General features: G+C 44.7%; 1 protein-coding gene across 1 annotated transcript in view; it reads left to right on the plus strand.

Annotated features, from left to right (window-relative positions):
* The window catches only part of LOC117365641 (inositol-tetrakisphosphate 1-kinase-like), a 41,929-nt gene that overhangs the window by 6,316 nt on the left and 9,340 nt on the right, over positions 1-26,273 (plus strand). Inside the window, exons 4-7 of the mRNA XM_033956247.1 lie at positions 21,220-21,342; positions 21,557-21,674; positions 22,517-22,618; positions 25,985-26,025. Of these exons, the coding sequence (XP_033812138.1) occupies positions 21,220-21,342; positions 21,557-21,674; positions 22,517-22,618; positions 25,985-26,025 (384 nt within the window). The remainder of the gene's footprint in view (positions 1-21,219; positions 21,343-21,556; positions 21,675-22,516; positions 22,619-25,984; positions 26,026-26,273) is intronic.

Genomic DNA, 26,273 nt, shown 5'->3' on the forward strand with positions numbered 1-26,273 from the left:
CCTGGCAGTGGTTAAAGCTACAGCCTCAGCAGCTGGAGGTTTGGGGTTCAAACCCATGCTGCTCCTTGTGACTCTGGGCAAGTCACTTAATCCCCCATTGTATGTGCTTTGTGTAGTTTAATTTTGTGGTTAACCATTATGTGTTGTTAATAAGATTATATTGTGTGTGTGTGTGTGTATATGAAAAATGAATGGAAAAAATGGTGTTATAATTAGTACTATTATGAGGGAGGGGTCTGGGGCGGAGATGGGCGGAGTCTGGCCCACGACTTAGCCCAGTGTTCTTCAATCGCCGGTCCGCGGACCAATGCCAGTCCACAAAATAATTATTTTATTTCCGCCGTTCCATAGGTGTCAAAAGGTTGAAGAACACTGGTTTAGAGAATTCGGGCCAGGGAGTCTATGCCATTCTAAGGGACCTGCACACGAGAAGGAACCCTTCCTTATTGACTCTTAAGTGCAGTTGTTGGCAAGAAGGTACAACAAGCCCATTTGGGTAGCAGAGCGCCGTGTCCATGAAGGCGTGGAGACTTTCAAACAAGTCCACAAATATTCTGGTGCCTGTTGTAAGCTGAAGTAGACAAGCAAAAGTAATTTAAATCTTGCTCGATATTCAGTTGTAGCCGGTACAAAGAAATCAGATAGGAGGACACGTGGTCAACCTTAGCTAATCCATACAAAAGGTATACGGCAACAAATTCACCAGACCTAAACCCAGTTGACTACCGGATCTGGGGGCTGATAGAGGAACACGCCTACCAGACAGTGATATCTGACGTCCCAAAGACCTTAAACAGCGCTTCATCTCTGGGCAGAGTTGAAGCAGAGCGTCATTGACAAGTCCATAGATCAATGGCGGCCAAGGCTGAAGGCATGCCTTTGTGCAAAAGGAGCGAATTTCAAACATCTGCTTAATTGAAACTATGGGCAGCGGAACGCTTTTTTGCTGGGGGGGGAGGGAGGCGAAATCTTTGCCCTAGAGCCGCCCAAGCTCCACCTCTGACCCCACCCCCATAATAATAGCACTAATTATTATGCCATTTCTTCCATTCATTCTTCATATACACACACTATAATTTTATAATCTGTCATTCCCTCCTACTAACCCCTCTCCAGTATTGCTATTCTTATCATTTTCAATTAACCTTTATAAAGTTTATTATCAGGCATTATTTCACTGAAAGAGGCTGAAATGTTACTTTGTTTTGCTTTTTATTTTCTAGTACGAACTGGCTGCAGGAGGGAAATTACTGTCCTTAGTTAATCCCTGAATATTGAGGCATGTTTTTTCCATTACATAAACACACTCATTACAGCAGTTCAGCACTAAGCTGGGGATCCGAGATGAATGAGAGGGAAGGCTTTCACTATGTTTTCCACTTAATAGCTCTTTGGCCTTTCATATACCCTTAACTGGCATTTGGCACCATTGTAAACCTTGATGATTTGGAAAGTTTTGCTCAGATCATCTGGTACACAGAAGCTCCTTCCAACTAGAGAGTGACGCAGGAACAAAGATTCATCTCCGTCCCCAGCTTAGTGCTGAACTGCTGTAATGAGTGTGTTTATGTAATGGGTAGGATTTCTGAATGGAAAAGATAGAAATGTGCCTCAAGATTCAGCTCGTGCAGCATCTGTCCTTCCCTGCCATCCCAATCTCCTCCCAGCCCGTGCAGCATCTGTCCCCACTTTCTCCCCAGCCCATGCAGCATATGTTCTTCCCAATCCCTAGCCCCCCAGCAGGATCCTGTAGCACAACCTCTCTCCCCTGCTCCTGACTCCCCCACCTACCTCCTCCCCGGCTGCTGTAATTTTAAATCTTTGAGCAGCCTGCAGCAGCTATGAGGTGAGCCTGTTACCGTTGGCCTGCCCCAGAAGTCTTTATTCTGCAGCAACTTCCTTTTCCCGTGAAGGCAGGATGCTGCAGAATAAAGACATCTGGGACAAGCCAATGGCTGCAGGCTCACCTCTTAGCCGCTGCCGGCTGCCCGAAGATTTAAAATAACAGAGGCCAGGGAGGAGGTAGGAGGGGGAGTCTGGAGAGTCATAACTGACTTCTCTGACCTATGACCACCAATTATGGGGGGAGGCCATGGTCCCTGTGGGACACCCCCTCCCTGTTCCGATGCCTATTATTGAAACATTACTTTCTGACTCTACATTTTTCTGCAAGATATGCCATAAAATGTTTTGATAAGAACATAAGAATTGCCGCTGCTGGGTCAGACTAATGGTTCATCCTGCCCAGCTGCAAGGATGATTTTGGGGAAATCAAAATTCAATCATGTGACACGTTTGCTAAAAATCCTACATTAGCTTCCGTTTTGTTTTAGAGTCCAATTCAAATGTACTTGTATAATATTTAAAATTATATATAGACTCTTTGTCCTTAAATTTTTCAAGATTGATGGGTTGTGGAAGCAGTCATGCATACAAACTCTTCTCTCCCACTGCTAAAGGTATCAGGGAGAGAAGGTGCATAGAGGGGGATAGTGAGATTTGACATAGGGCACAAAGAAGGGAGAGAGAGAGAGGGGTTGGACATGGGGGTAAATGAGAAGGAGAGAGAGATACACAGGAGGTGGAAGGGGAGAAGGAGGGAGATGGATCCAGGAGCAGAATGGACAGAGTGGGAGAGTGCAGCAGGGAAGAGATAGGAGATGTCAGGCTACGAGGGTGGGGATGGGTTGCTGGACTATAAGGGTGGAAGAAGGAAGATACTGAGAATGGTAGAACCCCGAGGGGGAGAAGAGGTTGGCAAGGAAATTGATAAGAGGATAGATGTAACAAAGGGTAGAAATATGATAATGGAGGTACATTGAAGATGAAAGGGAATGGAGGGCTGAGGAAGGAATGAGATGGGGAATGGGAGAGAAGATGGAAATTTGATAAGTAACTGAAAAGTGGAAAAGAGAAGGGTAGAAAAGAGGCAGAAAAGAGCTAAAAAGTAATGATCAAAATGTCTGAGGCAAGTATAGTGAGGGAATAGACAGGAGAGAGTAGAAAAGACAAATGGATAGCAACCTCTTGAAGGAGAATTAGCAGATGACAGGAAAGCAGAAAAAAGAAACTGAAATCAACATGATGGAAAATAAAACATACAGACAACAAAAGATAGAAAAAATAATTTAATTTTCTATTTTGTGATTACAATATGTCAAATTTGAAATGTGTAGAGCTGGTGTTAGTGAGTGTGAGCTAGGACCTAATCAAGAGAGGAAAAGCCTTTTTTGTTTTGTTTACTCCACAGCACTGGTGTTGGGTTGGAGAGGGCAAACGGGGGTGAGGTGAGTGAAAAGGATACAAAAATAAACCCGCCAGGCTTTTTAAAAAAATTGCCTGGCTGGGCAGGAAAAGCAAATTGAAAAGTTAATTCAATAGGCCAAATGGAATCGATTCAAAATTTTTTTTCCCTGAACCGGGAAATTCATGCTTTCTGGTTGCTGAGTTACTCTAAAAGTAGTTTTGTTTTGTCACCCTTTCCTTCTCTCCCCTTCACTTACGGGTCCAGCATCCATCCATCTCCCTCCCCCTGCTCCTGACCCTGCTGGACCTACTAGACCCTCACCTCCACACACTTTGCACCTCCCTACCTCCACACGGATCTGGCCTCTTGGACCCCCCCTTCACTTACCCAAAGCAGCAGTGGCAGCTGGTCAGCAGAAGCAACGCTGTAAATAGGCCCCGGCAGGGCCTTTCCTCTGCCATGTCGAAAGTGATGCAGCAGAGGAAAGGACCTGCTGGTGCTGGCCGTGAGCAGCCTGTTTACAGCGCTGCCTCTGCTGACTGCCTTCTGCTTCAGGGGCTATATGGAGAGACAGAAGAGGGTTGTCTGGTCAAGATTGGTGCCGTTGCTGCTTCGTGGGCTGGAGGGAGTGAGGGGGGGGGTGTTGTGTTGTGGATGCAGAACCCAAGTTGAGAGGAGTTAGGAGTTGAAAGCCCTCTCGAAGAGGTGAACTTTTAATTTGGACTTGAACACTGCCAGTGGCAGAGCATGCCATAGGGATTCGGGCCGTTTGTTCCAGGTATATGGCACAGCAAGATAGAAGGGACAGAGTCTGGAATTGGCAGAGGAGGAAAAGGGCATAGATAGGAGGGACTTATCAGCTGTGCAGAGCTCACAGGGGGGAACATAGGGGGAAATAAGTGAAGAGAGATAGTAAGGGGCAGTTGAGTGAATAAATTTGCAAGTCAGTAAGAGGAGTTTGAATTGTATTCAGAAACAGATGGGAAGCCAATGAAGAAGCAACTTTAGGAGAGGGGTAATGTGAGTATAGCGGCTCTCGTGGAATATGAGTCATGCAGTTGAATTCTGGGCAGACTGAAGGAGAGAAAGATGGCAGAGCAGAAAACCTGAGAGTAGTGAGGTGATGAGGGCATGGGGGAAGAGAAAGAAGACATGCTGGATGGAAGGGGATAGAGGGTAGAGTTAGTGAAAGACTGGGGGAATAAGAGGAAGGGAACTGAGAAGTGTGGTGTGAGAGACAAGAGATGGAAAGCAGTAGGTAGACAGTAAAAAGAGGGAAATTGAAGACTATAGAATGAAGAGAGGGAGAAAAATAAACTGAAGAACACAGAGTAAAAAACCCAATGTTATAGGTGGATGTAGTAGAGGAGAGAAAAATGACAAATAAGCACAAAATTCTGGTACAAGAGTTAAGAGAAGACAGAGGGAAGCAGAAAGCAGAGACTGAGACCAACATGATTAGAAAAGTAGGTAAAAGGATTGTAACATAGTAACATAGTAGATGACGGCAGATAAAGACCCGAACGGTCCATCTAGTCTGCCCAACCTGATTTAATCTAAAAATTTGTTGTATTTTTAATTTTTTTTTTTTTTTAAATTCTTTATTCATTTTTAAAACTTTCAATAAGTGCAACATAAGATACAATTGCCGCTACTGGGTAAGACCAGTGGTCCATCGTGCCCAGCAGTCCTCTCATGCAGCGGCCCTCTGGTCAAACACCAGCGCCCTAACTGAGACTAGCCTTACCTGCGTGCGTTCCGGTTCAGCAGGAACTTGTCTAACTTTGTCTTGAATCCCTGGAGGGTGTTTTCCCCTATGACAGACTCCGGAAGAGCGTTCCAGTTTTCTACCACTCTCTGGGTGAAGAAGAACTTCCTTACGTTTGTACGGAATCTATCCCCTTTCAACTTTAGAGAGTGCCCTCTCGTTCTCCCTACCTTGGAGAGGGTGAACAACCTGTCCTTATCTACTAAGTCTACCTTGAATGTTTCAATCATGTCCCCTCTCAATCTTCTCTGTTCGAGGGAGAAAAGGCCCAGTTTCTCAAATCTTTCACTGTACGGCAACTCCTCCAGCCCCTTAACCATCTTAGTTGCTCTTCTCCGGACCCTTTCGAGTAGTACCATGTCCTTCTTCATGTATGGCGACCAGTGCTGGACACAGTACTCTAGGTGAGGGCGCACCATGGCTTGGTACAGCGGCATGATAACCTTCTCCGATCTGTTCGTGAACCCCTTCTTTATCATTCCTAGTTTCTGTTCGCCCTTTTCGCCTCCGCCGCACATTGCGTGGATGGCTCCATCAAATTCTAATTCAAATCAAATATCCCTCCCCCCACCCTTATACCCAACAATTGTTCTTAAGCATAAGAAAACATAAAGTATTCCCACCCTGGACGTGTATGAACAAAGGGAAAAATAATATTCATTCTGTACAATATTTTGTTAATGGCTCCCAAACATCCCTAAATTTCTTAAAATGCCCCTGTTGTATGGCTATTACCTGCTCCATTTTAAAGATGTGGCATAATGAATTTCATCAAAAATTATAATTCAGCCGATCCCAATTTTTCATAATTTGCTGTATGGCAACCCCTGTCATGATGAGCAAAAGTTTATTATTATTAGAAGATATTTGGCTCTTAGCTTTCATTGATGTACCAAAAAACACAGTATCATACGATAATGCCACCAGATTTTCCAGTAAATTGTTCATTTGACCCCCAAATGGATTTCCAAAAGCGAAGTATCAATGGACAATAGAATAGTAAATGATCTAATGTCCCAGCATCTATTAGACTTAGAGCTATTTAATTTCTGTAAACGAACTGGGGTCCAAAATGCTCTATGTAACAAGTTTCCAAGTTTATTAAATAGTTTGATTTATCGTCTATTCAAAATTCTAGGCGATGTACAAATTGTTCTAAAATTTAGGTAACATATCATTTAGACGTACAATAATTTGGGTAAGAAAAGTAAACTTATTTAAACAGATATCAATACATTTAGGTGAGATATTTCTACGTATAACAATAAAACAAAAGGGAAGTTATTTAATGGTTACATTCATTGTTAAATTCAATAATTCAAGGGAAGTACATTAGGAAGGAAGACAAAAAAAAAACCAAGTTTGTCTCATAGATGCTGACGCCGTACATCTCATCCTCCAAGCCCAAATTCATGGCCATTGAGATGCAGTTTCGGGGTTTGTATTTTGAACTTTGAATAAAGTTCAAAACTCACAATTGAAGGTCTGACATATCATAGGGAAGAGGGTGGGGGCAGTGCAAGAAAGGATTGGGGGTGCAATTATAGCTCGCTACAGCCCTGACTGCACGCAGCAGGCAACTGCCTAAGGGAGGGGCAAAGCTAGGGGTAGGCTGGGGGATGTGGATAGGGGCGTGGCCATGCATCCTCTTTTTTTTTTTTTTTTGTCTTCACAAATATGGTACACACTAACTGCAGTGCAATCTCCACGCCCATGCCCTATCTAGTTCTGCTACCTATGGTGCCAATTAGCGTATGCCAGTCATAAAAATACCTTTAGTGAATTCAGGGATACTAGGTATGAAATCAAGGTCAGAAAGAGGTTGCAACATAATTAGAAAACCCCTGACCTTAAACAAGACTCGATATGTTGGAACTGTGCAAAAGAATCAGGAACTCTGGACCATATGCTTTTCCACTGTTCTCCAGTTCATTCTTTTTGGATTCGCATTTGGGATACCATTAAACACATTACTGGCTGCTCAACTGAAATCTCTTTGGATATTATAATTCTTCGATCTCAACATCCCTGTTTTGCTCTTTCAAACTGTCCTCCTAAACTTATCGATACTATGTTTGTGACAGCCCTTATGCACATCTTAAAAAATTGGAAGACCTCTTCGCTATTAGATTACTCCTTCTGGTGGAACTCTTTAAGCATGTACCATAAATTCGAATCATATGCGTATGAAAAGAGAAACATAGCCCGACTTTCCATGAACTTGTTACCATGCAATTCACCTTGGAAATTTTTGGATTCCTATGTTCGTTCGACCTCATAGACACTCCTGTCTTCTTCTTCTTTGTTTTCTTCTTCTTTCTCTTCTTCTCACCCTTTTTCTTTTCTTTTCCTTTATCTCTCTTATTTATTTACATATACTTCAGATTCACTGTTCTTTCCATACTGTCGATTTCCTCATTATGCAATGTACTTGACCTGATGTTATGCTTGATGATGACACTTAGATGTCTTGGCTGTGTCTTGTACTTGGGCTTGTATTTGGATTTACATTTGGTTTGTTTTTGCCATTTTTGTACTTTTGATTTTTTCTTAAAACTTAATAAAAATTATTGAACTTAAAAAAAAAAAAGAAAACCCCTGACCTCTAAAATAGCTTGCCTAAAGAGGGTGATCAAAAAATATATATATAAAATGCTCTGAAGGGAAGGCTGAAAAACCTCCCTATGATAAGAGTTCACCTTCCAGTCATTGCAAATTCATAAAAATTTTTGATCACCCACTCGAAGACTAATAAATAGCTTAGTTTGATATTAAAGTCTTTCAATTGTTCAAAAAATAACAATAATATCTTCTCTCTCGTCTTATATCAATCATGCAAATGTCACTGCACTTCTAGGGTAATAATGCTTTCACTTAGCTTGTAAACAGGGTTTATGGGGTCCCAATGTGGCCCTGTTTCGATCCCTGCTTCAGGAGACCCGAATGGTGCGTGTTCAAAAGAGTTCCTGAGTGCTGTTCATTGTGATATTGTGTAACTTCATGACATGCAATCACATCTATAAATAAAGGAGAGTGTGGCGCAGTGGTTGAAGCTACAGCCTCAGCACCCTGGGATTGTGGGTTCAAACCCCGCACTGCTCCTTGTGACCCTGGGCAAGTCACTTAATCCTCCACAGCCCCAGGTACGTTAGATAGATTGTGAGCCCACCAGGACAGATAGGGAAAATGCTTGAGTACCTGATTGTAAAACCGCTTAGAAAACCTTGATAGGCGGTATATAAAATCCTAATAAACTTTAAAAAAAACAAAACTTAAAAACAAATTTTACATGTCAAGTGTGAGTGAAAAATTCTAATACTCACACAAGAGCTCCTACCTTATAATCATTCACTCGGCTAACCATGAGTGGATTACGCAAAACACTCGATAAGAATACATACCGCTGTTGGGAAGTTAATAAAGTCAATTCTGAATGTTCCAACCGCCAGACAAACGCGGTCTACTAACGTGCTTTTTCAAAAAAATATATCATGACGTCATGACGCGACATTGTAATGACGTCAGTATAAGGGGTGTCTCCGAAGCAGAGCTGTCAATCTTAAAACAGTATGTTGAAACTCCTGCTTTATAATGTTTGTTCCAGGCTAAAGGGGTGAAAAATAAAGAATTAATTAAAGAAACGCCAACCACTCGATCTCATTGTTAAGACCATGCGGGTGTAGCGTGTTAAGAGTATAAATCCATTTCTGTTCTTTCTTCCATAAAATGTGAGCTACATCTCCGCCTCTGGTCACTGAAACTGTGTCTAAAATAGAGTATTGTAAGTCTACCAAATTGTGATGTTTTTCTAACCAATGGGAGACCAAGGGGGCTTCTTTAACTCCCAATCGAATTCTACTGGTGTGTTCCCCTATTGTAGGGATGGAGATCTGATAAGTTCTGATCCAGGGCATCAGAACACTGACGGGGTCCGCACGCAGGCGGTTCTGAGCGCAGGCCAGGTCGGCACACCGACCTAGGCCCTGTGTGCGGATCGAGGCCTGTGTGTGGATCTAGGCCTGGGTTTGGTTCTGAGGCCCTGTTTCTCATTTCCTCTCCCTCCTGCCACGTATGCGTGTGTGTTTATTGTGGGACATTCCTACACCCTATTCTAACTTTGATACTTCGGGTAGTACATCGGGTAGAAGATGACATGAATATACAAATACAGCAAACCAGTCATCCGTTTGTGGCAAAGAGTTCTGTTCAAATTTGTTTGTATTTGTTTAAGAGTATTATTTGGTTTAGCCCCAGTTTCTTGCCTCTCATTTTTAATTTCATCAAACGAACAAGAACACATGTGTTTCCTTCACCCAAATCTTGTCGTTGCAAGAGATTCCTAGAACAAACATTTGCATTCCAGGCCAATAAAATGAACCCCTGATGGAGCGCTCTAATTCCTCAAACCCAATCTTATTATTCTTTTAGAAATTTATTGAAAACCTATGTTTGACAAATTCATATCTTGATTGTTAGTGCCGCTTTTATGACATGTATTTGATATGTATATGATATTTATATGATTTATATGTATCTATATGATTCACTGATTGTTCAGTTCTTCTGGATATGAACCGCCTAGAACTTACTGATGTGGTGGTATACAAAAATAAAGTTTATTATTATCATTTGTGTGTTACCTGTTGCACCTTGTTTTAGAGCTCATGAACAGCCTACACTACAGTACTCCCCCGAAATTCGGTTTTTTCGCCTGTCAAAAGGCAGGAGAGGGTAGCTGGAGCGCCGGCAGGTGAAGAAAATCACTCGCAGTCTGCTCCGACCGCCTCTTCCTGTAGTAAAGTCGGGCTACGCCAATCAGGAGCTGCTTTGACACGCAGCTCCTGATTGGCGTAGCCCGACTTTACTACAGGAAGAGGCGGTCAGAGCAGACCGCGAATGAGTGAGTCCGCGATTTGCAAATTCGCAGGGGAACACTGTACTTTAATAAAGGGGCCCTGAAAAAGTAAATATTTGATTCCATCATGAAAGGTCCCCATTAATAGTACCTGTAGCATGAAAACAGAGATAAACATTGATTTCTTGTTCTCTTAAAGAGTCCTTAATTAACTGGAAAATAAACAACTTTACAAGGTCTAAACCACAAAGAATTAGTTATATAGAGGCTGAGGCTGGGAAAACTGGGTTTGATTCCCACTATAGCTCCTTGTGACTTTGAGTGAGTCACATAACCCTCCAAAATATGCAGGGCTGGTGTTAGACATACTGGTTACCATATGGCTCCAGAAAAAGGAGGACGACATTCGGGTTTTACTTCTATTGAAAGTAATGGACGTAAAACCTAGGTATTTCAGTCTATCCTCTTTACTTCCATTGCTTTCAATTGAAGTAAAACCCGGATGTCTCAATTTGTCCTCCTTTTTCTGGAGGCATTTGGTAATCCTACCAATTCCTCTCTTCCCTGCTCCCTCCCCTGGTTTTCAAACCTACCAAATGCCACCCAGCATCTCTCTCTCCCTTCCTTCCTCTCCCAAACCCTCCCTCCCAGATCCACCACATGCCATCCCATCCAGCATCCCTCCTTTTATTTAAAAATCAGCTGCTCCAGGGTGTCCTTCCCTTCTCCCCCACCCTGTTCCGAAGACCCTCCCTCTTCTCCTTTTAAAATGCAAAGAGGTTGCCAGCATGGCAGTGATTTTCTAGCACTGCTCAAGGATTCCTTGGTGCTGTACCCCTGCCACGGTCTGCCCCCCTCTGACACAACTTCCTGGTTCTGCTTATGGGAGAAGGAAAGGGCATCCCGGGCCATGAGGGCTTCCTGTGAGGCCCAGGCAGTGGCATAGTAAGGGGAGAGCTGGGGGTCCGTCTGCACTGGTGACGCGTCAAAACCTCGGAAGACAATCCCACGCCAACATTTGAATGCAGGACAAATGCTCACCACTGCTTTGAGTCCTTCCCTTTTGTGCACTAAGGGTGTGTGTGGGGGGGGTTCCCCCACCATAACCTTCAATGGGAGCGCGGGCAGTTCTAAGTGTAGTTGGGGGTTCCCACACACACACACCCTCACAGCGTAAAATGGAAGGTCTCAAAGCAGTGGAAGCGGCGGGGCACATTTCTCCTGCCCTCAAATGTCAGCACGCCATTGTCCTCTGCACTTTTCATGGTGTACCGTCTGCCCTGGGTGCCGCCTTGATGAGGGTGCAGGTACCTGTCCTCCACGCCCCCCCCCCCCCACACTACTGCATGTGCATGCCCCTTCCCTTCCCCCGTACCTCTGTAACGTTCCTGGCACGAGCAACAACCCCCAACCTGCTTGCGCCATCATCGGCTCTTCCTCTGACCCATGCCTAGGAAGTGATATCAGAGGAAGTCCCGACACTGGTGCGACAGCAGCTTGGGGGTTGCTGCTTGCTCCAGGAACGTTACAGAGGTACGGGGGAAGGGAAGTGGCAGGAGATGTGGCGGGAAAGGAGTGTGTGGAGTTGGGGGGAGGCGGGCCTCACCTCCCCGGGTGCCTCTCACCCTCGCTACGCTACTGGGCCCAGGGTAGTTGCCCTGTTTGCCCCTCTTCCCCTCCCCCCAATGATGACCCTGATAATATGTAAACCACTTTGATTGTACTACTGAAAAATGGCATATCAAATCCCATCTCCTTTCCCTAGTTCAGAGTGCACGCTCATACTTGACCTTTTGTCTTTGTTTTAACAGAAAGCGCGGATTTGAAGTCACTGAGGTGAGTGCACTGAATGGGTTTTCATTATATAGCATGCTAGATGATGGCTTGCATGTCTGTCTCTCAGTACATGTTAATTGAGATTGTGTTTTTCAGCGCATGCGTTCACTGTGTCTGTCTTTTTTTTTTCTCTCTCTCTCAGCGTGTTGTCTGTGTATGGTTTTCTTCCTCACCGTCTCTGTGCCTAGCAACGTAGAAAATGGCGGCAGAAAAAGGCCATCGGCCCAACCAGTCTGCCCATCCTCTCGGCTCTCTCTCCAGGCCCTCCCTCCCTCTCGAGTTCCGCTGTGCTGGCCCCACGCTTTCTCAGATTCAGATACCTTTGTGGGTGGGTGTTTGCATACATTGGTAGGGAGAGGCTTATAAATTATTTACAAAGCTGAGCAATATTCGGGAGGCAGGAGAGTGGGGCTAGTTTTCCGCAAAGGATAAGGTTTTGGACTTTGTCCGGGATTGCAATTTGATTGGTTGCCGCGGTCACCTTCCATCCTACCTATTGCATTTCCTCGTTATGGCAGGAGGTACCTGAAAGGGTATTTTATGGAGCCAGCTATTGTGTGGGTGGCTGTAGTTTCTTGTAAAAGTCACCAAGGATCAAGTCAGAACGATAGAATACACCCTGACAGGTTTATTCCTTTACACAGCCACAGTCTTCACTGCTGTGCACCTAAAACCGAGCTGAGGTCACAGGGATTGAACAAGCAATACAGGCAGAGGCATTTTTCCATCTTAATTAAGCTCTCAGACACATCAGGGAACATCTTGGCCTTATGGCTGAGACTAACGTGTGGGATTTGAGCTGTGAGCTGCGAACGCGGTTGGTACTGGGGCGTTCCGAGGGTGTGAAGCTTGGGCAGAGCTGGGAGTTACCTGGACACTGGTAATTTCCATCCCATTAACTGTTACGGCAGTTATGACACGTTCGATGGTGTTGAACTGTTACGCCAAGCTACGACAGCATAAAGGCTGCCCTAGCTTTATCCAGGTAGTTATCTGGGTACTGGTCTGATTATTGTCTGGCTCCTGGATAACTACCAGCAGTCAGGCTAGACCTGAAAATCCAGTGCTAGTGACTAGATTGGGCTCTGTTTTGAATATATGAGTTAAGTTCCAGCTATGGTAGTCAGCACATTGGGCTGAAAATAGGGCCCTATGGGGTTCATAATCAAAACGGAAATACGTCTAAAATCCTGCCTAAATCGGTACTTGGACGACCTAAAACAGGGGTCTCAAAGTCCCTCCTTGAGGGCCGCAATCCAGTCGGGTTTTCAGGATTTCCCCAATGAATATTCATTGGGGAAATTCTGAAAACCTGACTGGATTGCGGCCCTCAAGGAGGGACTTTGAGATCCCTGGCCTAAAAGACAGATCGTCCAAGTGCCGATAATCGAAACGGGTTTTAGATGTATCTAAAAACAGCTTAGGCCTTTTCAGTGTCGCTGTACGCCCAGAGCGAAAAGGGGTTAGGGCAGGAGGTAGGCGGGATGTGGGCCGACCTAGACTTAGTCCTGCAGTGATAACCGAAAGTTCAACGAGACTTCCTAGACGGAACTTATACATTGTGACATAGGCGATGTAAAAACAGGTCTAAGTGCCCAGAAGCTATCCAAAGTGACCAGATAACCACTGTAGACACAAAGTACAGACCCCCACGCACTCCCCCAGTGATCACGGACCCCTCCCCACCATAGAAATCAGAATATAAAAGTACATACCTGCCTCCAGAACATCAGCACCTGGCATAGCAAAGCCTAGTAGAGGTGTCTTAAGTAGTCTGGGGGGTGAGCTAGTGAACCATAGAGAGGGGGACCCAGGCCCATAAGTCACTCTAACCACTACATTCATGGTAAAATCTGGCAACCCTAGCCTTAGTCCAACAATCCCATTGGCTGGTCATCCCCCGTTGCTGGCAAGAGGAGGGCCCTTAATGGTGTGCCAGCTTTCTTAGCTGTGTGGGGGTCATTAAACTCAACTGTTCCTAAAGTATCTAGACAACCGACCCACTCATCTTCTTTCTCCTCCATAGTGATTCCTCTGTCCTATTAATCTCTTTCTCCTCAACAACGCATTTCCGGTCCTATTAACTCTCCTCTTCTCCCCTCTTAAATTCAATTAATTTGTACCTCGCTTAATCTATTGTAAACCGCATAGAACTTAATGGTATTGTGGTGTATAAACTGTTATTATTATTATTATTATTAGTATTATTGCAGTGTGAGTCAGAAAGTTAAGGAATCTTGCTGCTCATACCATACGATTGACCCTATGCAGAAGAGGAAACAGTGCTATTAATCGCCCTCTTTCCTGCTGGCCATGGGGGGGACAAGCTGCTGCGGTGAGTGCTGGGTGCTGGGGTAAAGCCTCCGGGATAGGGTTGCCAGATTTTACTATAGTAAATTCCGGACCCATGGCCATGCCCCTAGACCTGCCCAGTTCTGCCCTGCCTGCCCCCCCTTAACCTGTTCGTGTGTTGGGACAGCATCGGTGCATGCGACGCGATGATGTCGCCGCGTTGCAGCCCCTTGCTTGCGGAGGACGTCCCGACATCCAGGATTTTCAAAACCTGGACAAAGGGCAGTGTTTTGAAAAGCCGCCCAGGGAAATCCGAACGTGCGGTAACCCTATCTCCGCCGAAACCTGTCCGCCTTGGGAGGCCCTGCTGGTAGTGAAACTGCCGACGGCATAGCTTTCAGCTTCTCAGATGCGTGCAAGCCCCGGTGGCATGACAAGCCCATGCACCACGACTGGAAGGATGAGGGTCGAGGCTGTGAATGCGTGTGGAGAAGAAGAGTAATTAACTGCCTAATTGCAATTCTAGATTGCTCCGAGTGTGTCTGTCTCCTCATATAATGCCTGCTCTGTGTCAGGTTGCCTTCACTAGTCCCTATTACTCTTGTTAATCTGGGCTGGGTTGAGCCTCCCTTGATAAGAGCAACTAAAGCAAACTGATAGCGCCTGACAAAGTCCACCGATAAAGGCAAGTCCTGGTTCCGGCTTTGCTGGTGACAGCCTAAAATGTACATGGTGGTAAGTTTACAGACTGAAAAGAGACTTACCTGAAGGAGAAGGTGTTTCCTTCAAAAGCTATTTGTTACAGAAAGAGGCAAGAATAAAAAATCCTGCATGGCTACCGCAATTATCAGTGGGTTTAGACTTCCAATCCTTTGGAGAGATTTCTGTGGCAAAACCCTCACTAGCAGTTCAGAAGGATGCTTTTGAGATTCACCCCCCCCCCCTCTTTTACAAAGGTGCGCTATTCTTTTTAACACACGCTAAATAGTAGCGCACGCAATACACGCTCTAAACGCTAACACGTGCGTGTTATCCTACGGACGTGTTAGCGGTTAGCGCACGCGTTGATGTAGCTCACGCTAAACGTGCGTTAAAACGCTTAGCGTATCTTTGGAAAACAGGGCCTGGATCACCTAAGCCCTCCCCTTCTCCATATCGCTCTTCCCATTACCTTTTCAATTTTTTTTCTTTTATAAATTGTAAACCCTCCCCTTTTTTCCTCTTGTGCCGCGTCTTGGCAATTCAAATTTGCATATATACATACAGTGGTGCCTCGCATAAAGAACGCCTCGCACAGCGAACGCTGCACACAACGAACTTCATGTCATGATTCATACAACGAACTTCGTTTCACACAACGAAGTCGCCCGAGCTTCCACGATCGCTGCCGATGTATTGCATCCTTCCGCGCAGGCACTGCAGGCAGTCGTTAGTCACTGCGCTTAACGCGTTTCACATAACGAACTTTTCGCATAACAAACTTGCTCCTGGAACGAATTAAGTTCGTTGTGTGAGGCACCACTGTATGTCCTTTCCCTTGTTTTTAATTATTTTTGTTTGTTTTAAAGTTGTCTGTATTGTAAACCGTTTTGTTACTATAGCGGTATATCAAACAAGAAACTTGAAACTTGCAAGGTGTCAGTGACCCAGTTCTTAGAGGGAGACTTCAGGACCGTTCTGGTTTTGAAAATGACAACCCCTTGCCAGGTACCCTTCACATTCTCGTTTGAAATTAATGCTCCGGGTACCAGAATGCATTGAGATAGGGTTGATCAGAAGTGCAGAACTAGACTACAGTCTCCTAAGCAGGAACAGGGTCACTGGGCAGGTAGATAGAGCTACATTCATCGTATGAAAGCACATGTACCATATCCAGTATGTTTAATGTAAGCCCAGTATCCTTCTCCTTGCTGCAGTGGTCCTCTTCACTTCCAGAGATACTGAAAAAAAAATAAGCAGGACTCATGTGTATGTCATTATGTGTAGAGCTGGCTAATGTTACATAAAAAGGAAGCTGTGATGACCATAGTGTGTGATCTGTGCATGTATTTATGTGTATCAGTTCTGATACCTCAGGTATAGTGCCACCTGGTGTCCTGTTTGATGAATGACAGGTGCAGACTAGCCTGTTCATTTCTGTGATTTTTATTTGGATAATCTGAAATGCGTTTATGTTTAAAATTTTTGCAATGCACTGTTACTATGTGAAAATTAATAAATATTTTTTTTTAAAGTACAAAAAATAAAAACAGAAAACAAAAAAAACTCCAGAAATAAAATCCAATAACATGACTGGAAGGGAGAAAAGCACAGCACTTGAAAACTACTGTAGTTATACAGCGCGATATTAATCAAAGAAACAGTCTCGCCTTTATTGTCCAGTTTTTCTTTTTTGTAAAATAGTTTAATGCATTTTATTTTCTGAACCCTGGCTTCTACAGATCCTGTGAAATAACATGGATGGTCAGGGGCTACATACTGAGAACCTCACTGAGGATGCTGTGTGCTGGTCTGGAGAGCACATCTTTAAAAGGAATAGAATCAGTCAAGAAAGCAGCTATTAAAATGGTCATTGGTCTTTGCCACAGCATTTGGGGACAGACTTAATGATCTAAAGCACCAGAGATCAGGGCAGAGAGAGCATAGGCAGAAAGAACCAACATGCCCCTCTCCCCCCCCAAAAAAAAAAAAGAGCATCCTCAATTGTATTGAAAGGGAGAGAGAAAGAGACATGTGAATAATTCCATGATATACTGTATACACTTCTCCCTCCATATTCACGGTTTTGATTATTCACGGTTTTTAGCTTGCAGGTTCCTCCCCCTCCCCCTCTCCCAATTGCATCAGCTTGCATAGAGAAATCACTGATTCCAAGCGTTTACAGAGAAAATCGCCGATTCCCAGCACTTTATTCACCGTGTTTTGCCTCTCCCACCATGTTATTTGCGGTTTCACCATATTCATGGTGGTTTTTAATAGAAAACAGCGAATAGAAGTAGTGGAAACAAGAACTGTATCCAAATTGAAGAAAGAATGGGGCAGGCACAGGGGATCTCTGAGAGACTGGGAGGAATTGGAAAGCTAAGCTTTATTGGCCAGAATGTTCTGTGCTTCTATGTAACAGATTAAATTTAAAAAAAGTTTGCAACCCTCACTTTGGTGTTTTACAAACACTGTTGCCAACCCATCTAACTCTTGCTACAGGGACAGGCAGAATTCAAGAAGTGTTGATAGAGCGGAATATACATTTTTTTAAATAAACAAATAAAATAAGAAAGTGTGAGAAAGGCATGAGGGATTATGAGAAAAGGCACTGCCCACAAGATGAGTAAGACTCTGAGAGACTTTGAGTAAAGTAAGCAATATAATTTATTTACATTTTGGGTCCAAAATGGGTGCCCTCTATGCACAGAAATTGGCAAGAAGGACACACCTGGCATAGTACATTCATTGATTAGATAGTCTGTACGATCTTTAATTAGTCCCTCATTGGGTAGAGCAGTACAGCTCACAAACTAATCTAATCTAATCTAATCCTTAGGTTTGTATACCGCATCATCTCCACGTTCGTAGAGCTCGACGTGGTTTACAGTAGGAGAAATAGGAAGGAACTACAACAGAGGGTTAGAGGTAGAAGTGTGAAGAAAATTTAGAGGACTTGGGATGCCAAGATATAAGAGTTTCCTTCATTCCTAAGTTGAAGGGAGACTTACATTTTTTTGAGAAAAGCCAGGTTTTCAGATGTTTGTGGAAAACTTGGAGAGAGCTCAAGTTCCGAAGAGGGGAGGTAAGGTTGTTCCAGAGCTCAGTGATTTTGAAGTGGAGGGAGGTCCCTAGTTTTCCTATGTGGGAAATGCCTTTTAGCGAGGGGAAGGATAGTTTTAATTTGTGGGAGGATCTGGTGGTATTAGGGTTTGAGGAATTCCAAGAAAGAGGGATAAAGGGAGGGAGGATACCATATAGGATTTTGAAAGTTAAACAGGCGCATTTATAGTGGACCCTGGTGATTATCGGAAGCCAGTGGAGCTTGGCCAGGAGCGGGGAGACATGGTCAAATTTACTTTTATCGAAGATGAGCTTAGCCGCGGCATTCTGAATCCGTTGGAGTTTGTGGAGGTTTTTCTTAGTTAGGCTTAAGTAGATAGAGTTGCAATAGTCCAATCTGGAGAGGATGATGGATTGGACAAGGAGGGTAAAATGTTTTTGATGGAAGCAGGATCTAACTTTCCTCAGCATGTGAAGGCTGAAAAAGCATTTTTTTACCAAGGATTGGAGGTGGTCATTGAAGGATAATGTGGAATCAATGATGATGCCCAAGACCTTGCTCGAGAACTCAAGCTCAAATCCTTCCCACCTACTTCCTATCTCTCCACCCCTTATTCTTCAGACCCTGGCCATATTTAAGGCTGCCCATATTTGGGCACTGTTCCCTCCTTTCACATACTCACCCCTCACATGACATGCTTAGACCATCTTTTTAAACAATAGTCCTTATGGTAAATTCTGCTGATACTGAATCTCGATACAATGTTGACTGTAGGCATTGTATTCAGTGTCCCAGGAATGCGCCCCCCCCCCCCAATCTTTTGAGTCAGCAATACTTCTTACTGCACAATGTTAGACAAACTCCTTCTGGAATTATACCAGTATTTCATTTAGTTTTCCATTACCACTTTATTAATATTTTCTTTATAATATTACGTCTTTAGTGACCCCTGCCTTATTAGAATTAGAATAATATATATAAGTAATATCTTTATAGTTTCTCTGTAGTTATTTGACCATACCTGATTATATGCAAGTGTTATACAATTTAATGTTCACCTCCTCTGTGTTATTCTGCAATAATTAACACTATTAGAAAATATTAGTATTTTCGTTTCTCACAGGATCCTTCAGGGGGAGGAGGAGATAGTGGATGCTGCAAATGGGCGGACTAGATGGGTCATTTGGCCTTTATCTGCCATCATGTTTCTGTGTTTCTATAACCATAAAGCTCTATGACATCACAATGCAGGTGTAAAGAGGCTTAGCCAATCGGGAGAGGAGGAGATAGTGGATACTGTAGATGGGCAGACTGGATGGGCCATTTGGCCTTTCTCTGCCATCATGTTTCTATGAGGAGCCGCTGAAAAGTTCTTAGCTCAGCCAATAAAGTTGGGGCAATTTCCATTGAGGGCTATACACTTAGTCCAGCGATTTTCTACTTTTTTTGTTACATACTTTCCTGACGGAACGAAAAAAAGTGGAAAACCACTGGACTAAGTGTATAGCCCTCGATGGAGACTGCCCCAGCTTTGTTTCTATGTCTCTGCTATTAGGTTCAAACAATTTATAGTGATGCAAACACAGCAAATACAACACCAGCGCACCCCAAAGGTGCATCATAATAATAATGCATCATATACAATAATAGAACAAGCATATACAATAAAAGAGTAACATCGACCAAACTCCCTCCCCTTCCTTCTCTACATAGGGCAAGTGAGATTAATGAGGGTGGAAAGGTACTCCAAAGCCCTGTACTCTTATGAACCCCAAAAATGTCACACCACCCCTTCCCCCCACCTTAACCACTTATCCTATCTTTGACTAATTGCCAGAACCTTCAATACACCCCATTTCCCCTCCTCCCCCCTATGATACTCTCCACCCCGCCCCACCAGTACTCACCATTACTCTCCCAACCCAACTAACTAACAAATTAGGACACCCATCTTAAATCCTTAGGATGTAAGACTTGCAGATAAGGCTCCCATATATTCAAAAACAACATCTTTCGTTTTCTGGACCCTCCGGCATCTCGCACCTCCCAAATGACCGATGCAATTGGTTCCGCCAATGCCAGTATGCCAGAGGGTCCGGTACCGTCCAGCACTGAAGAATACATTCCCTGGCCAGTAAACTCATCTTCCTACACAAAGCTCGATGCCCCCTAGGTAAATGGCCAAAAGCCTCTGGCAAATCCAAGTCAAAGTGGTCCGGGGAACTGCGTAAGACTCTCCCAATTAACCCTGACATATAAGAGATTATACGCCTCCAGAAGCGCTGAATAAGGGGCAGAACCAAAAAGCATGTCCCAAAGTATGACCCCCCCGTCCCACATTTATGGCATAGTGGTGTAGGAAGACCTCCACTATAAAACATCTGTGTACGAGTGTAATAAGCACGTAAGGTTATAATACGTTTCCCGCAACCAAGCACATGGGGTCACCCCAGGCATCGCCCTCAAAGTACGGGCTACATCCCAATGTCCCAGATTAATCTGCAATTCCTTTTTGCATTTACCCTTGATGCTCTGGTAGTTCCTGGCAGGTTGTAAATCTTGCAAACTAGCATAAATGCTAGAGACCATAAGAGACGTCCCCTCCTCTCGAGCAAACAACTCCCACAGCCTGGCCCCCAAGTGCAAACTCAATTGTGCTCTGTCAAGGGATTTCACATAGTGTTTTACTTGATGACATGCAAACTGCACTCCCCAGGTCTCCCCCCACCTTAGCTAGTAATGTGTGTCATATTGACATTGTAAGTAGCATACTATGCCATACTAAGTACCATTATTTGAACATTTTCATTGTTGTAATTGTCTATTGCCTTTGTTCAGATTAGAGAATGACATGTGACAAAATTCATCACCATTTCCATCCCCATCCCCAAAGGTGACCGCAGGAAACAATTCTCCAGTGTCTGTCTCAACCTCAGTTCTTCTACATCAGCATTCTCCCATGCAAGGCTTGAGGGTCAGTGGCTGTGCCCATTCAGACTCTGATTCTTATGTGAGCCAAGTAGGATAATGAAGCTATTGTGACATCACTGATGAGGTTGGCTCTTAGGCATTGATAGAATGAGGCATTATGACATCATAATACCTGCTCTGAATACCAGAGACTCATTCTCTAGTATCTATCTCAACCTCAGTCCTTCTACACTAGCATTCTTCAATGCAAGGCTTGCCCATTCATACTCTGATTCTTCCATCTCTTCTTAAAGAATGACATGGAGATTGTTTCCCGTGGTTATCCGCGGGGTCGGGAATGGTGATAAATTTTGTCATCGTGTCATTCTCTAGTTCAGATTATTCTTGCTGTACACCACCTTGGGTGAATTTCTTCAAAAAGGTAGTAAATAAACCCTAAGAAATAAATAATAATAGCCAACCAGCCAGCCAACCAACCTTCCAAAGGATGGCTCTTCAATTTTTGTCTGTTTTCTCCTTTCAAGATTGACTTTGGAAAACCACTCAGTTCTCAAGGCCACTTTGACATCATTATCCACAAACTCTCGGATCTGATTGCGGAATCTTGCTATGATCTACAGTCTCGCCACCTTATCCAGAGCTTCCAGGTAAACCCCCCCCCCCCCCCCCCCACACACACACACACAATCATATCTCTCAAGGGTTTCAGTGAGGCAGGCAGATGACTCCCCGGGATCATTCTGACAGCGGCAGTGCCAGGAATCCCAGGCCTATGTTAGGGCCAGAGGGTGCGTGACTAGTGGGAAAGCCTGTTGGATCCTCTTTGAAACTGGTCTAACTTTGCTTATTTGGGATTCTCAGGCTTATTTGGAGACTCAGCCCCACACCATACTTCTGGATCCGCTTCCTGCCATGCGAACACTTTCGGATCGCTTCCAGTCCTACAGGCTCCTACAAAGTCTGCAGTCCCTCTATAGCGGTTAGTAACCCAGTATTGGGGTCATATACATTTATTCTGGAACAAGATGCATTTCGTGTTTTCTTATATAGTCATCAAAGATGTGAACCTGTCCCTTATTATCAACCAGGGTCATGAACGGACTGATCTCACCATCCTCCTCAATTATTACAGCCTCCAGCATGCAGTCATGGGTCTTTTGAGCAACCATATGGACAATAAACCTCCCCTCTGCAACACTAACAGGCTGATTTACCCATTTTTTTCACAACTGAGGGCTGTGTGTCCCGGTGTGTTTTGTAACATCTCCCTGCAGGCTACCATATAGAGCTTTTTCTACTGGTTCTATATTTTGGAGTACAGGGTTAGCCTTGAAAGGTGGAGTTTTTTGCCAGATGAAGCTGAACTGAGGCTTTTTCTCCATCTTTCTTTTTCCCTGTTACTACCTGTTGTGTGATTGGCTTGTGTGTGTGTGAATTTAAAGCCTGTAGTGTTGCAGAGGGGAGGTTTGTTGTCCATATGGGGTTCTGATTTAGAGGTAATATTATTGGAGTTTAACTGACCCTTTTCCTGAGAGTATATGTCTTTTGAGCAACCCCCCACAACTTATTTTTGGTCTGGATTATAACTAAATCATTGCAATGGATATATTGCATTGAAAAGCAATGGATATATATCCATTGAAAAGCAATATATCCATTGCAATGATTTAGTTATAATCCAGACCAAAAATAAGTTGTGAGTTATTGTCTATCGATGTTGGCTGGATGAAGATATTTGTTAAGGCCAATATTAATAGAGGTTTTGAGCAACCCCAGCACTCTGTCACAAGCCACTGACTCTGTTTTTCTTTATTTTTACAGCACAGAACTGCTTCTTCTCGCCACCGTACATTGAAGTGATGACCAGTGACCACAGTAAGATTCTGAGACACATCAGGGAGCAACATCTCGCCTTCCCCTTCAGTGAGTCAGTACACACTAGCTAGTCACGTATTTTGTAACCTAGGGTGGTGCCAGAAAGTAAAATTAAATCCTGAGCTACACACTGGGCATGTGGGATGGACTTTGGAGACATCAGAGGGCAGGAATTAGCACAAGCTCCAAGCTTTCTTTGTCACGGTGAGGTGAACTGAGGATGGACATGCTTGGGAAGTTGGTGGTGTACGAACTGCTGAGACACAGAGGCATAGCTGGGTTGGGGGGGTGCAAGGGGAGCGATTGCTCCCCCAAATGGACTTCCAACAAAAACTGCGCCTACGCAATTTAAAAAACCTACTCATACTGGCACTTATTTCTCTACACCAGTGGTTCCCAACCCTGTCCTGGTGGACCCCCAGGCCAATAGGGTTTTCAGGCTAGCCCTAATGAATATGCATGAGAGAAATTTGCATATAATAGAAGTGACAGGCATGCAAATCCGTCCATGCATATTTATCAGGGCAATCCTGAAAACCCGATTGGCCTGGGGGTCCTCTAGGACAGGGTTGAGAACCACTGCTCTACACAGTCTGCTCCCCCACCCCCACCCCGAGCTCAAAAACTGGCTAAGCTTTTGCCGAGATGCAGTCACATTAATAAATAATCAGATATAATTTGGATGTGTATAGACTAGAGTTACCGGATTTCTTTTCCATGAAAAGAGGGCACGTGGCCTCACCCTGTTCCTCCCCCCAGCCCTGCCTCGTTCTGACCCGGCCGCACCCATTCCGTCTCCAGCCCTGCCCTGTTCCACCTTCATCCCTGCCCCATTATGCCCCTAGGCTCCCCCCCCCCCCATCTCCTTTCCCAAGCTTGGCACCATGTCTGGAGGGCATCCGAGCATGAATGGATGCGACGCAGTGATGTCACACGTCATCGCGTCACGCCTGACGTGCTCAGAGGCCCTCCAGACGTGGCTCTGAGCCCGGGGAACCCGGACAAACGACCAAGCTTTGGAAAATCCATCCAGGCACCCAGACAGTCCTCCTAAAAGTCCAGGTTTTTCCAGACATCAGGGAACCCTAGTATGGTGAGACCTCATCTGGAGTACTGTGTGCAATTCTGGAGGCCACGCTACCATAAGGACGTACTGAGAGTCGAGTCGGTTCAGCGCATGGCCACTAGGATGATCTTGGGGCTTAAGGATTTCTCATACGAGGACAGGCTGCACAGATTGCGGCTATACTCTCTCGAAGAGCGTAGGGAGAGGGGAGACATGATTGAGACGTTTAAGTACATCACTGGCCGCATAGAGGTGGAAGACAACATTTTCTCTTTCAAGGGTCCGTCGGCCACAAGAGGACATCCGCTGAGAATCAGGGGCGGGAAATTTCATGGGGATACCAGGAAGTACTTCTTCACAGAAAGAGTGGTAGACCATTGGAACAAACTCCCAGAGCAGGTGATCGTGGCCAGCAGCATACAAGATTTTAAGAATAAATGGGATGCCCACGTCGGATCTTTACGAGGGCAGTGTAGAGGTGATACCACCTGTGAGCGACCCCATAGGAAGTTGTTAGGGGAGGGTTAATGGAGTGGGAAGACTTGATGGGCTATGGCCCTTTTCTGCCGTCATCTTCTATGTTTCTATGTCTCACCTGCCAGTGCGCTCTGTGTATCTGGGATCCTATAAGAGAACCATCAAAAGATTGAGCATTATTCAGAATTCGGCTGTTCGTCTCGTTTTTGGACTGAAAAAAATCATATCACGTAAGCTCTTACTGTAAACCTGTGCATTGGTTGCCAGTGGAGGCCAGAATTATCTTTAAATTTGCTTGCGTTTGATTTAAAACGCTAACGGGCTCGGCGCCAGCTTATCTCCTTTCTCACTTTGAGCTGGCCAGTACCACTAGGTACTCGTAGCTCTCATCTTTTCGCCTTTCCTACATTGAAATCTTGCTATTATAAGAGATTCTTAGATAGCACACTGTCATTCCAAGCGGGTAAAATGAATACTTGGCTTAAGTGAATCAATCTCAGAGGTTGTTTCCTACCAATCTTTTAGGAAATTGGTAAAGACCGATCTTTTTGATAAATTTGTCACTAAACTAAACTAAACCTTAAGTTTATATACCGCATCATCTCCACAGAAGTGGAGCTCGACACGGTTTACAGGAATTAAAAAAAGAAGGGAACTCCAATGGAAAGAGGAAGGGATTTGGTAAACAGGAGGGAAAGGGGGTGACTTAGAATAATGGAGAGGGAGGGAGTAGTTACATTTTGGAGAAAAGCCAAGTTTTCAAATGTTTTCTGAAGTGTTGGAGGGAGGTCGAACTCCGAAGAGGGGCAGTAAAGCTATTCCACAGCTCGGTGATCCTGAAGAGGAGGGATGTCCCAAGTTTTCCTGTATGGGATATGCCTTTTAAAGAGGGGAAGGATAGTTTGAATTTTTGAGTGGATCTGGTGGAGTCAGGACTCGAGGAGAGCCAAGATAGTGGAAAGAGGGGAGGAAGGATGCCATGAAGAGATTTGAAGGCTAGACAGGCACATTTGTAGTGGACCCTGAGGATAACTGAGAGCCAGTGAAGCTTAGATAGAAGCGGGGAGACATGGTCGAATTGGCTTTTTTGCGAAGATTAGTTTAGCTGCGGTGTTCTGAATCCGCTGAAGTCTGAGAAGACTTTTCTTTGTTAGGCTTAGGTAGATGGAGTTGCAGTAATCTAGTCTGGATAGAATAATGGATTGAACAAGGACAGCGAAATGTTACGTACCCTCTTCCTTCCTGTTATTTTATGAACATTCTTCTATTTCTTGTTATTAGTACTTCCCTGGTTGTCTCTTTATTGTGAACCACTTAGAACTTGTCATGGTAGAACGGTATATAAAAATTAAGTTATTATTATTATTTCAACTCTACAATATAGGGCAGTGTCTTGCAAACTTTCCAACCGGCGGCACACTAAATTCAGTGCCCTGGCCGGAAGGCACCCGGACGTCGACGTGATGATGTCACATGCGTGCGTGACATGATTGCATCAATGTCTGCACATACACGGAGGCCCATCTGGCCACGACACCGCTGGTGAAAGGATCTGGGAGGTGCGGGGAGAAGAGGAGAGACGCCAGCCAGGAGGAGAGTCGTCCGCGCCGGCTGACTTCCTATAGGACGTGCCTCTCGCCACGAGAGGCACGTCCTGTAGACAGGCAGCTTGCGTGGATGACTCTTCTCCTCACTTGTGTGTCGCGGCACACCAGAAATCTCAGGAGGCACACCGTTTGTGATACACTGGTATAGAGTACGCCTGGGATAATAGGCAGGCCTACAGCTTCCGAATCACTGCAATGAAATATTTGATCCCCAGTTCCTCAGAGCATAGTCAAACTAATCCTCCTTGTTCCTTTGTTTCCTAGTTTGCAAACCCCGTGCGGCCCACGGATGCAGTTCTCATCAGGTGGGTACTGCTACAGTCAGCAGCCAGTGCCCCGGAGCTTATATGATAAGAAGTGGGACAGAGCTGCATCAGACCCCCCCAGAAGTATGATTGCGGTACGATACTTAGGGCTCCTTTTATCAAGCGCGATGTTTCATCACACGTTAGCCACTGCGCTGGCCTAAAAACTAACGCCTGCTCAAGGGAGGCGTTAGTGGTTAGCGCGGCCGGTGGCGTAGCGCGCGGTATTACACACGTTAAACCACGAG

The sequence above is a fragment of the Geotrypetes seraphini genome, chromosome 8 (genome assembly GCF_902459505.1).
Source record: "Geotrypetes seraphini chromosome 8, aGeoSer1.1, whole genome shotgun sequence".
Classification (NCBI taxonomy): Eukaryota; Metazoa; Chordata; class Amphibia; order Gymnophiona; family Dermophiidae; genus Geotrypetes; species Geotrypetes seraphini.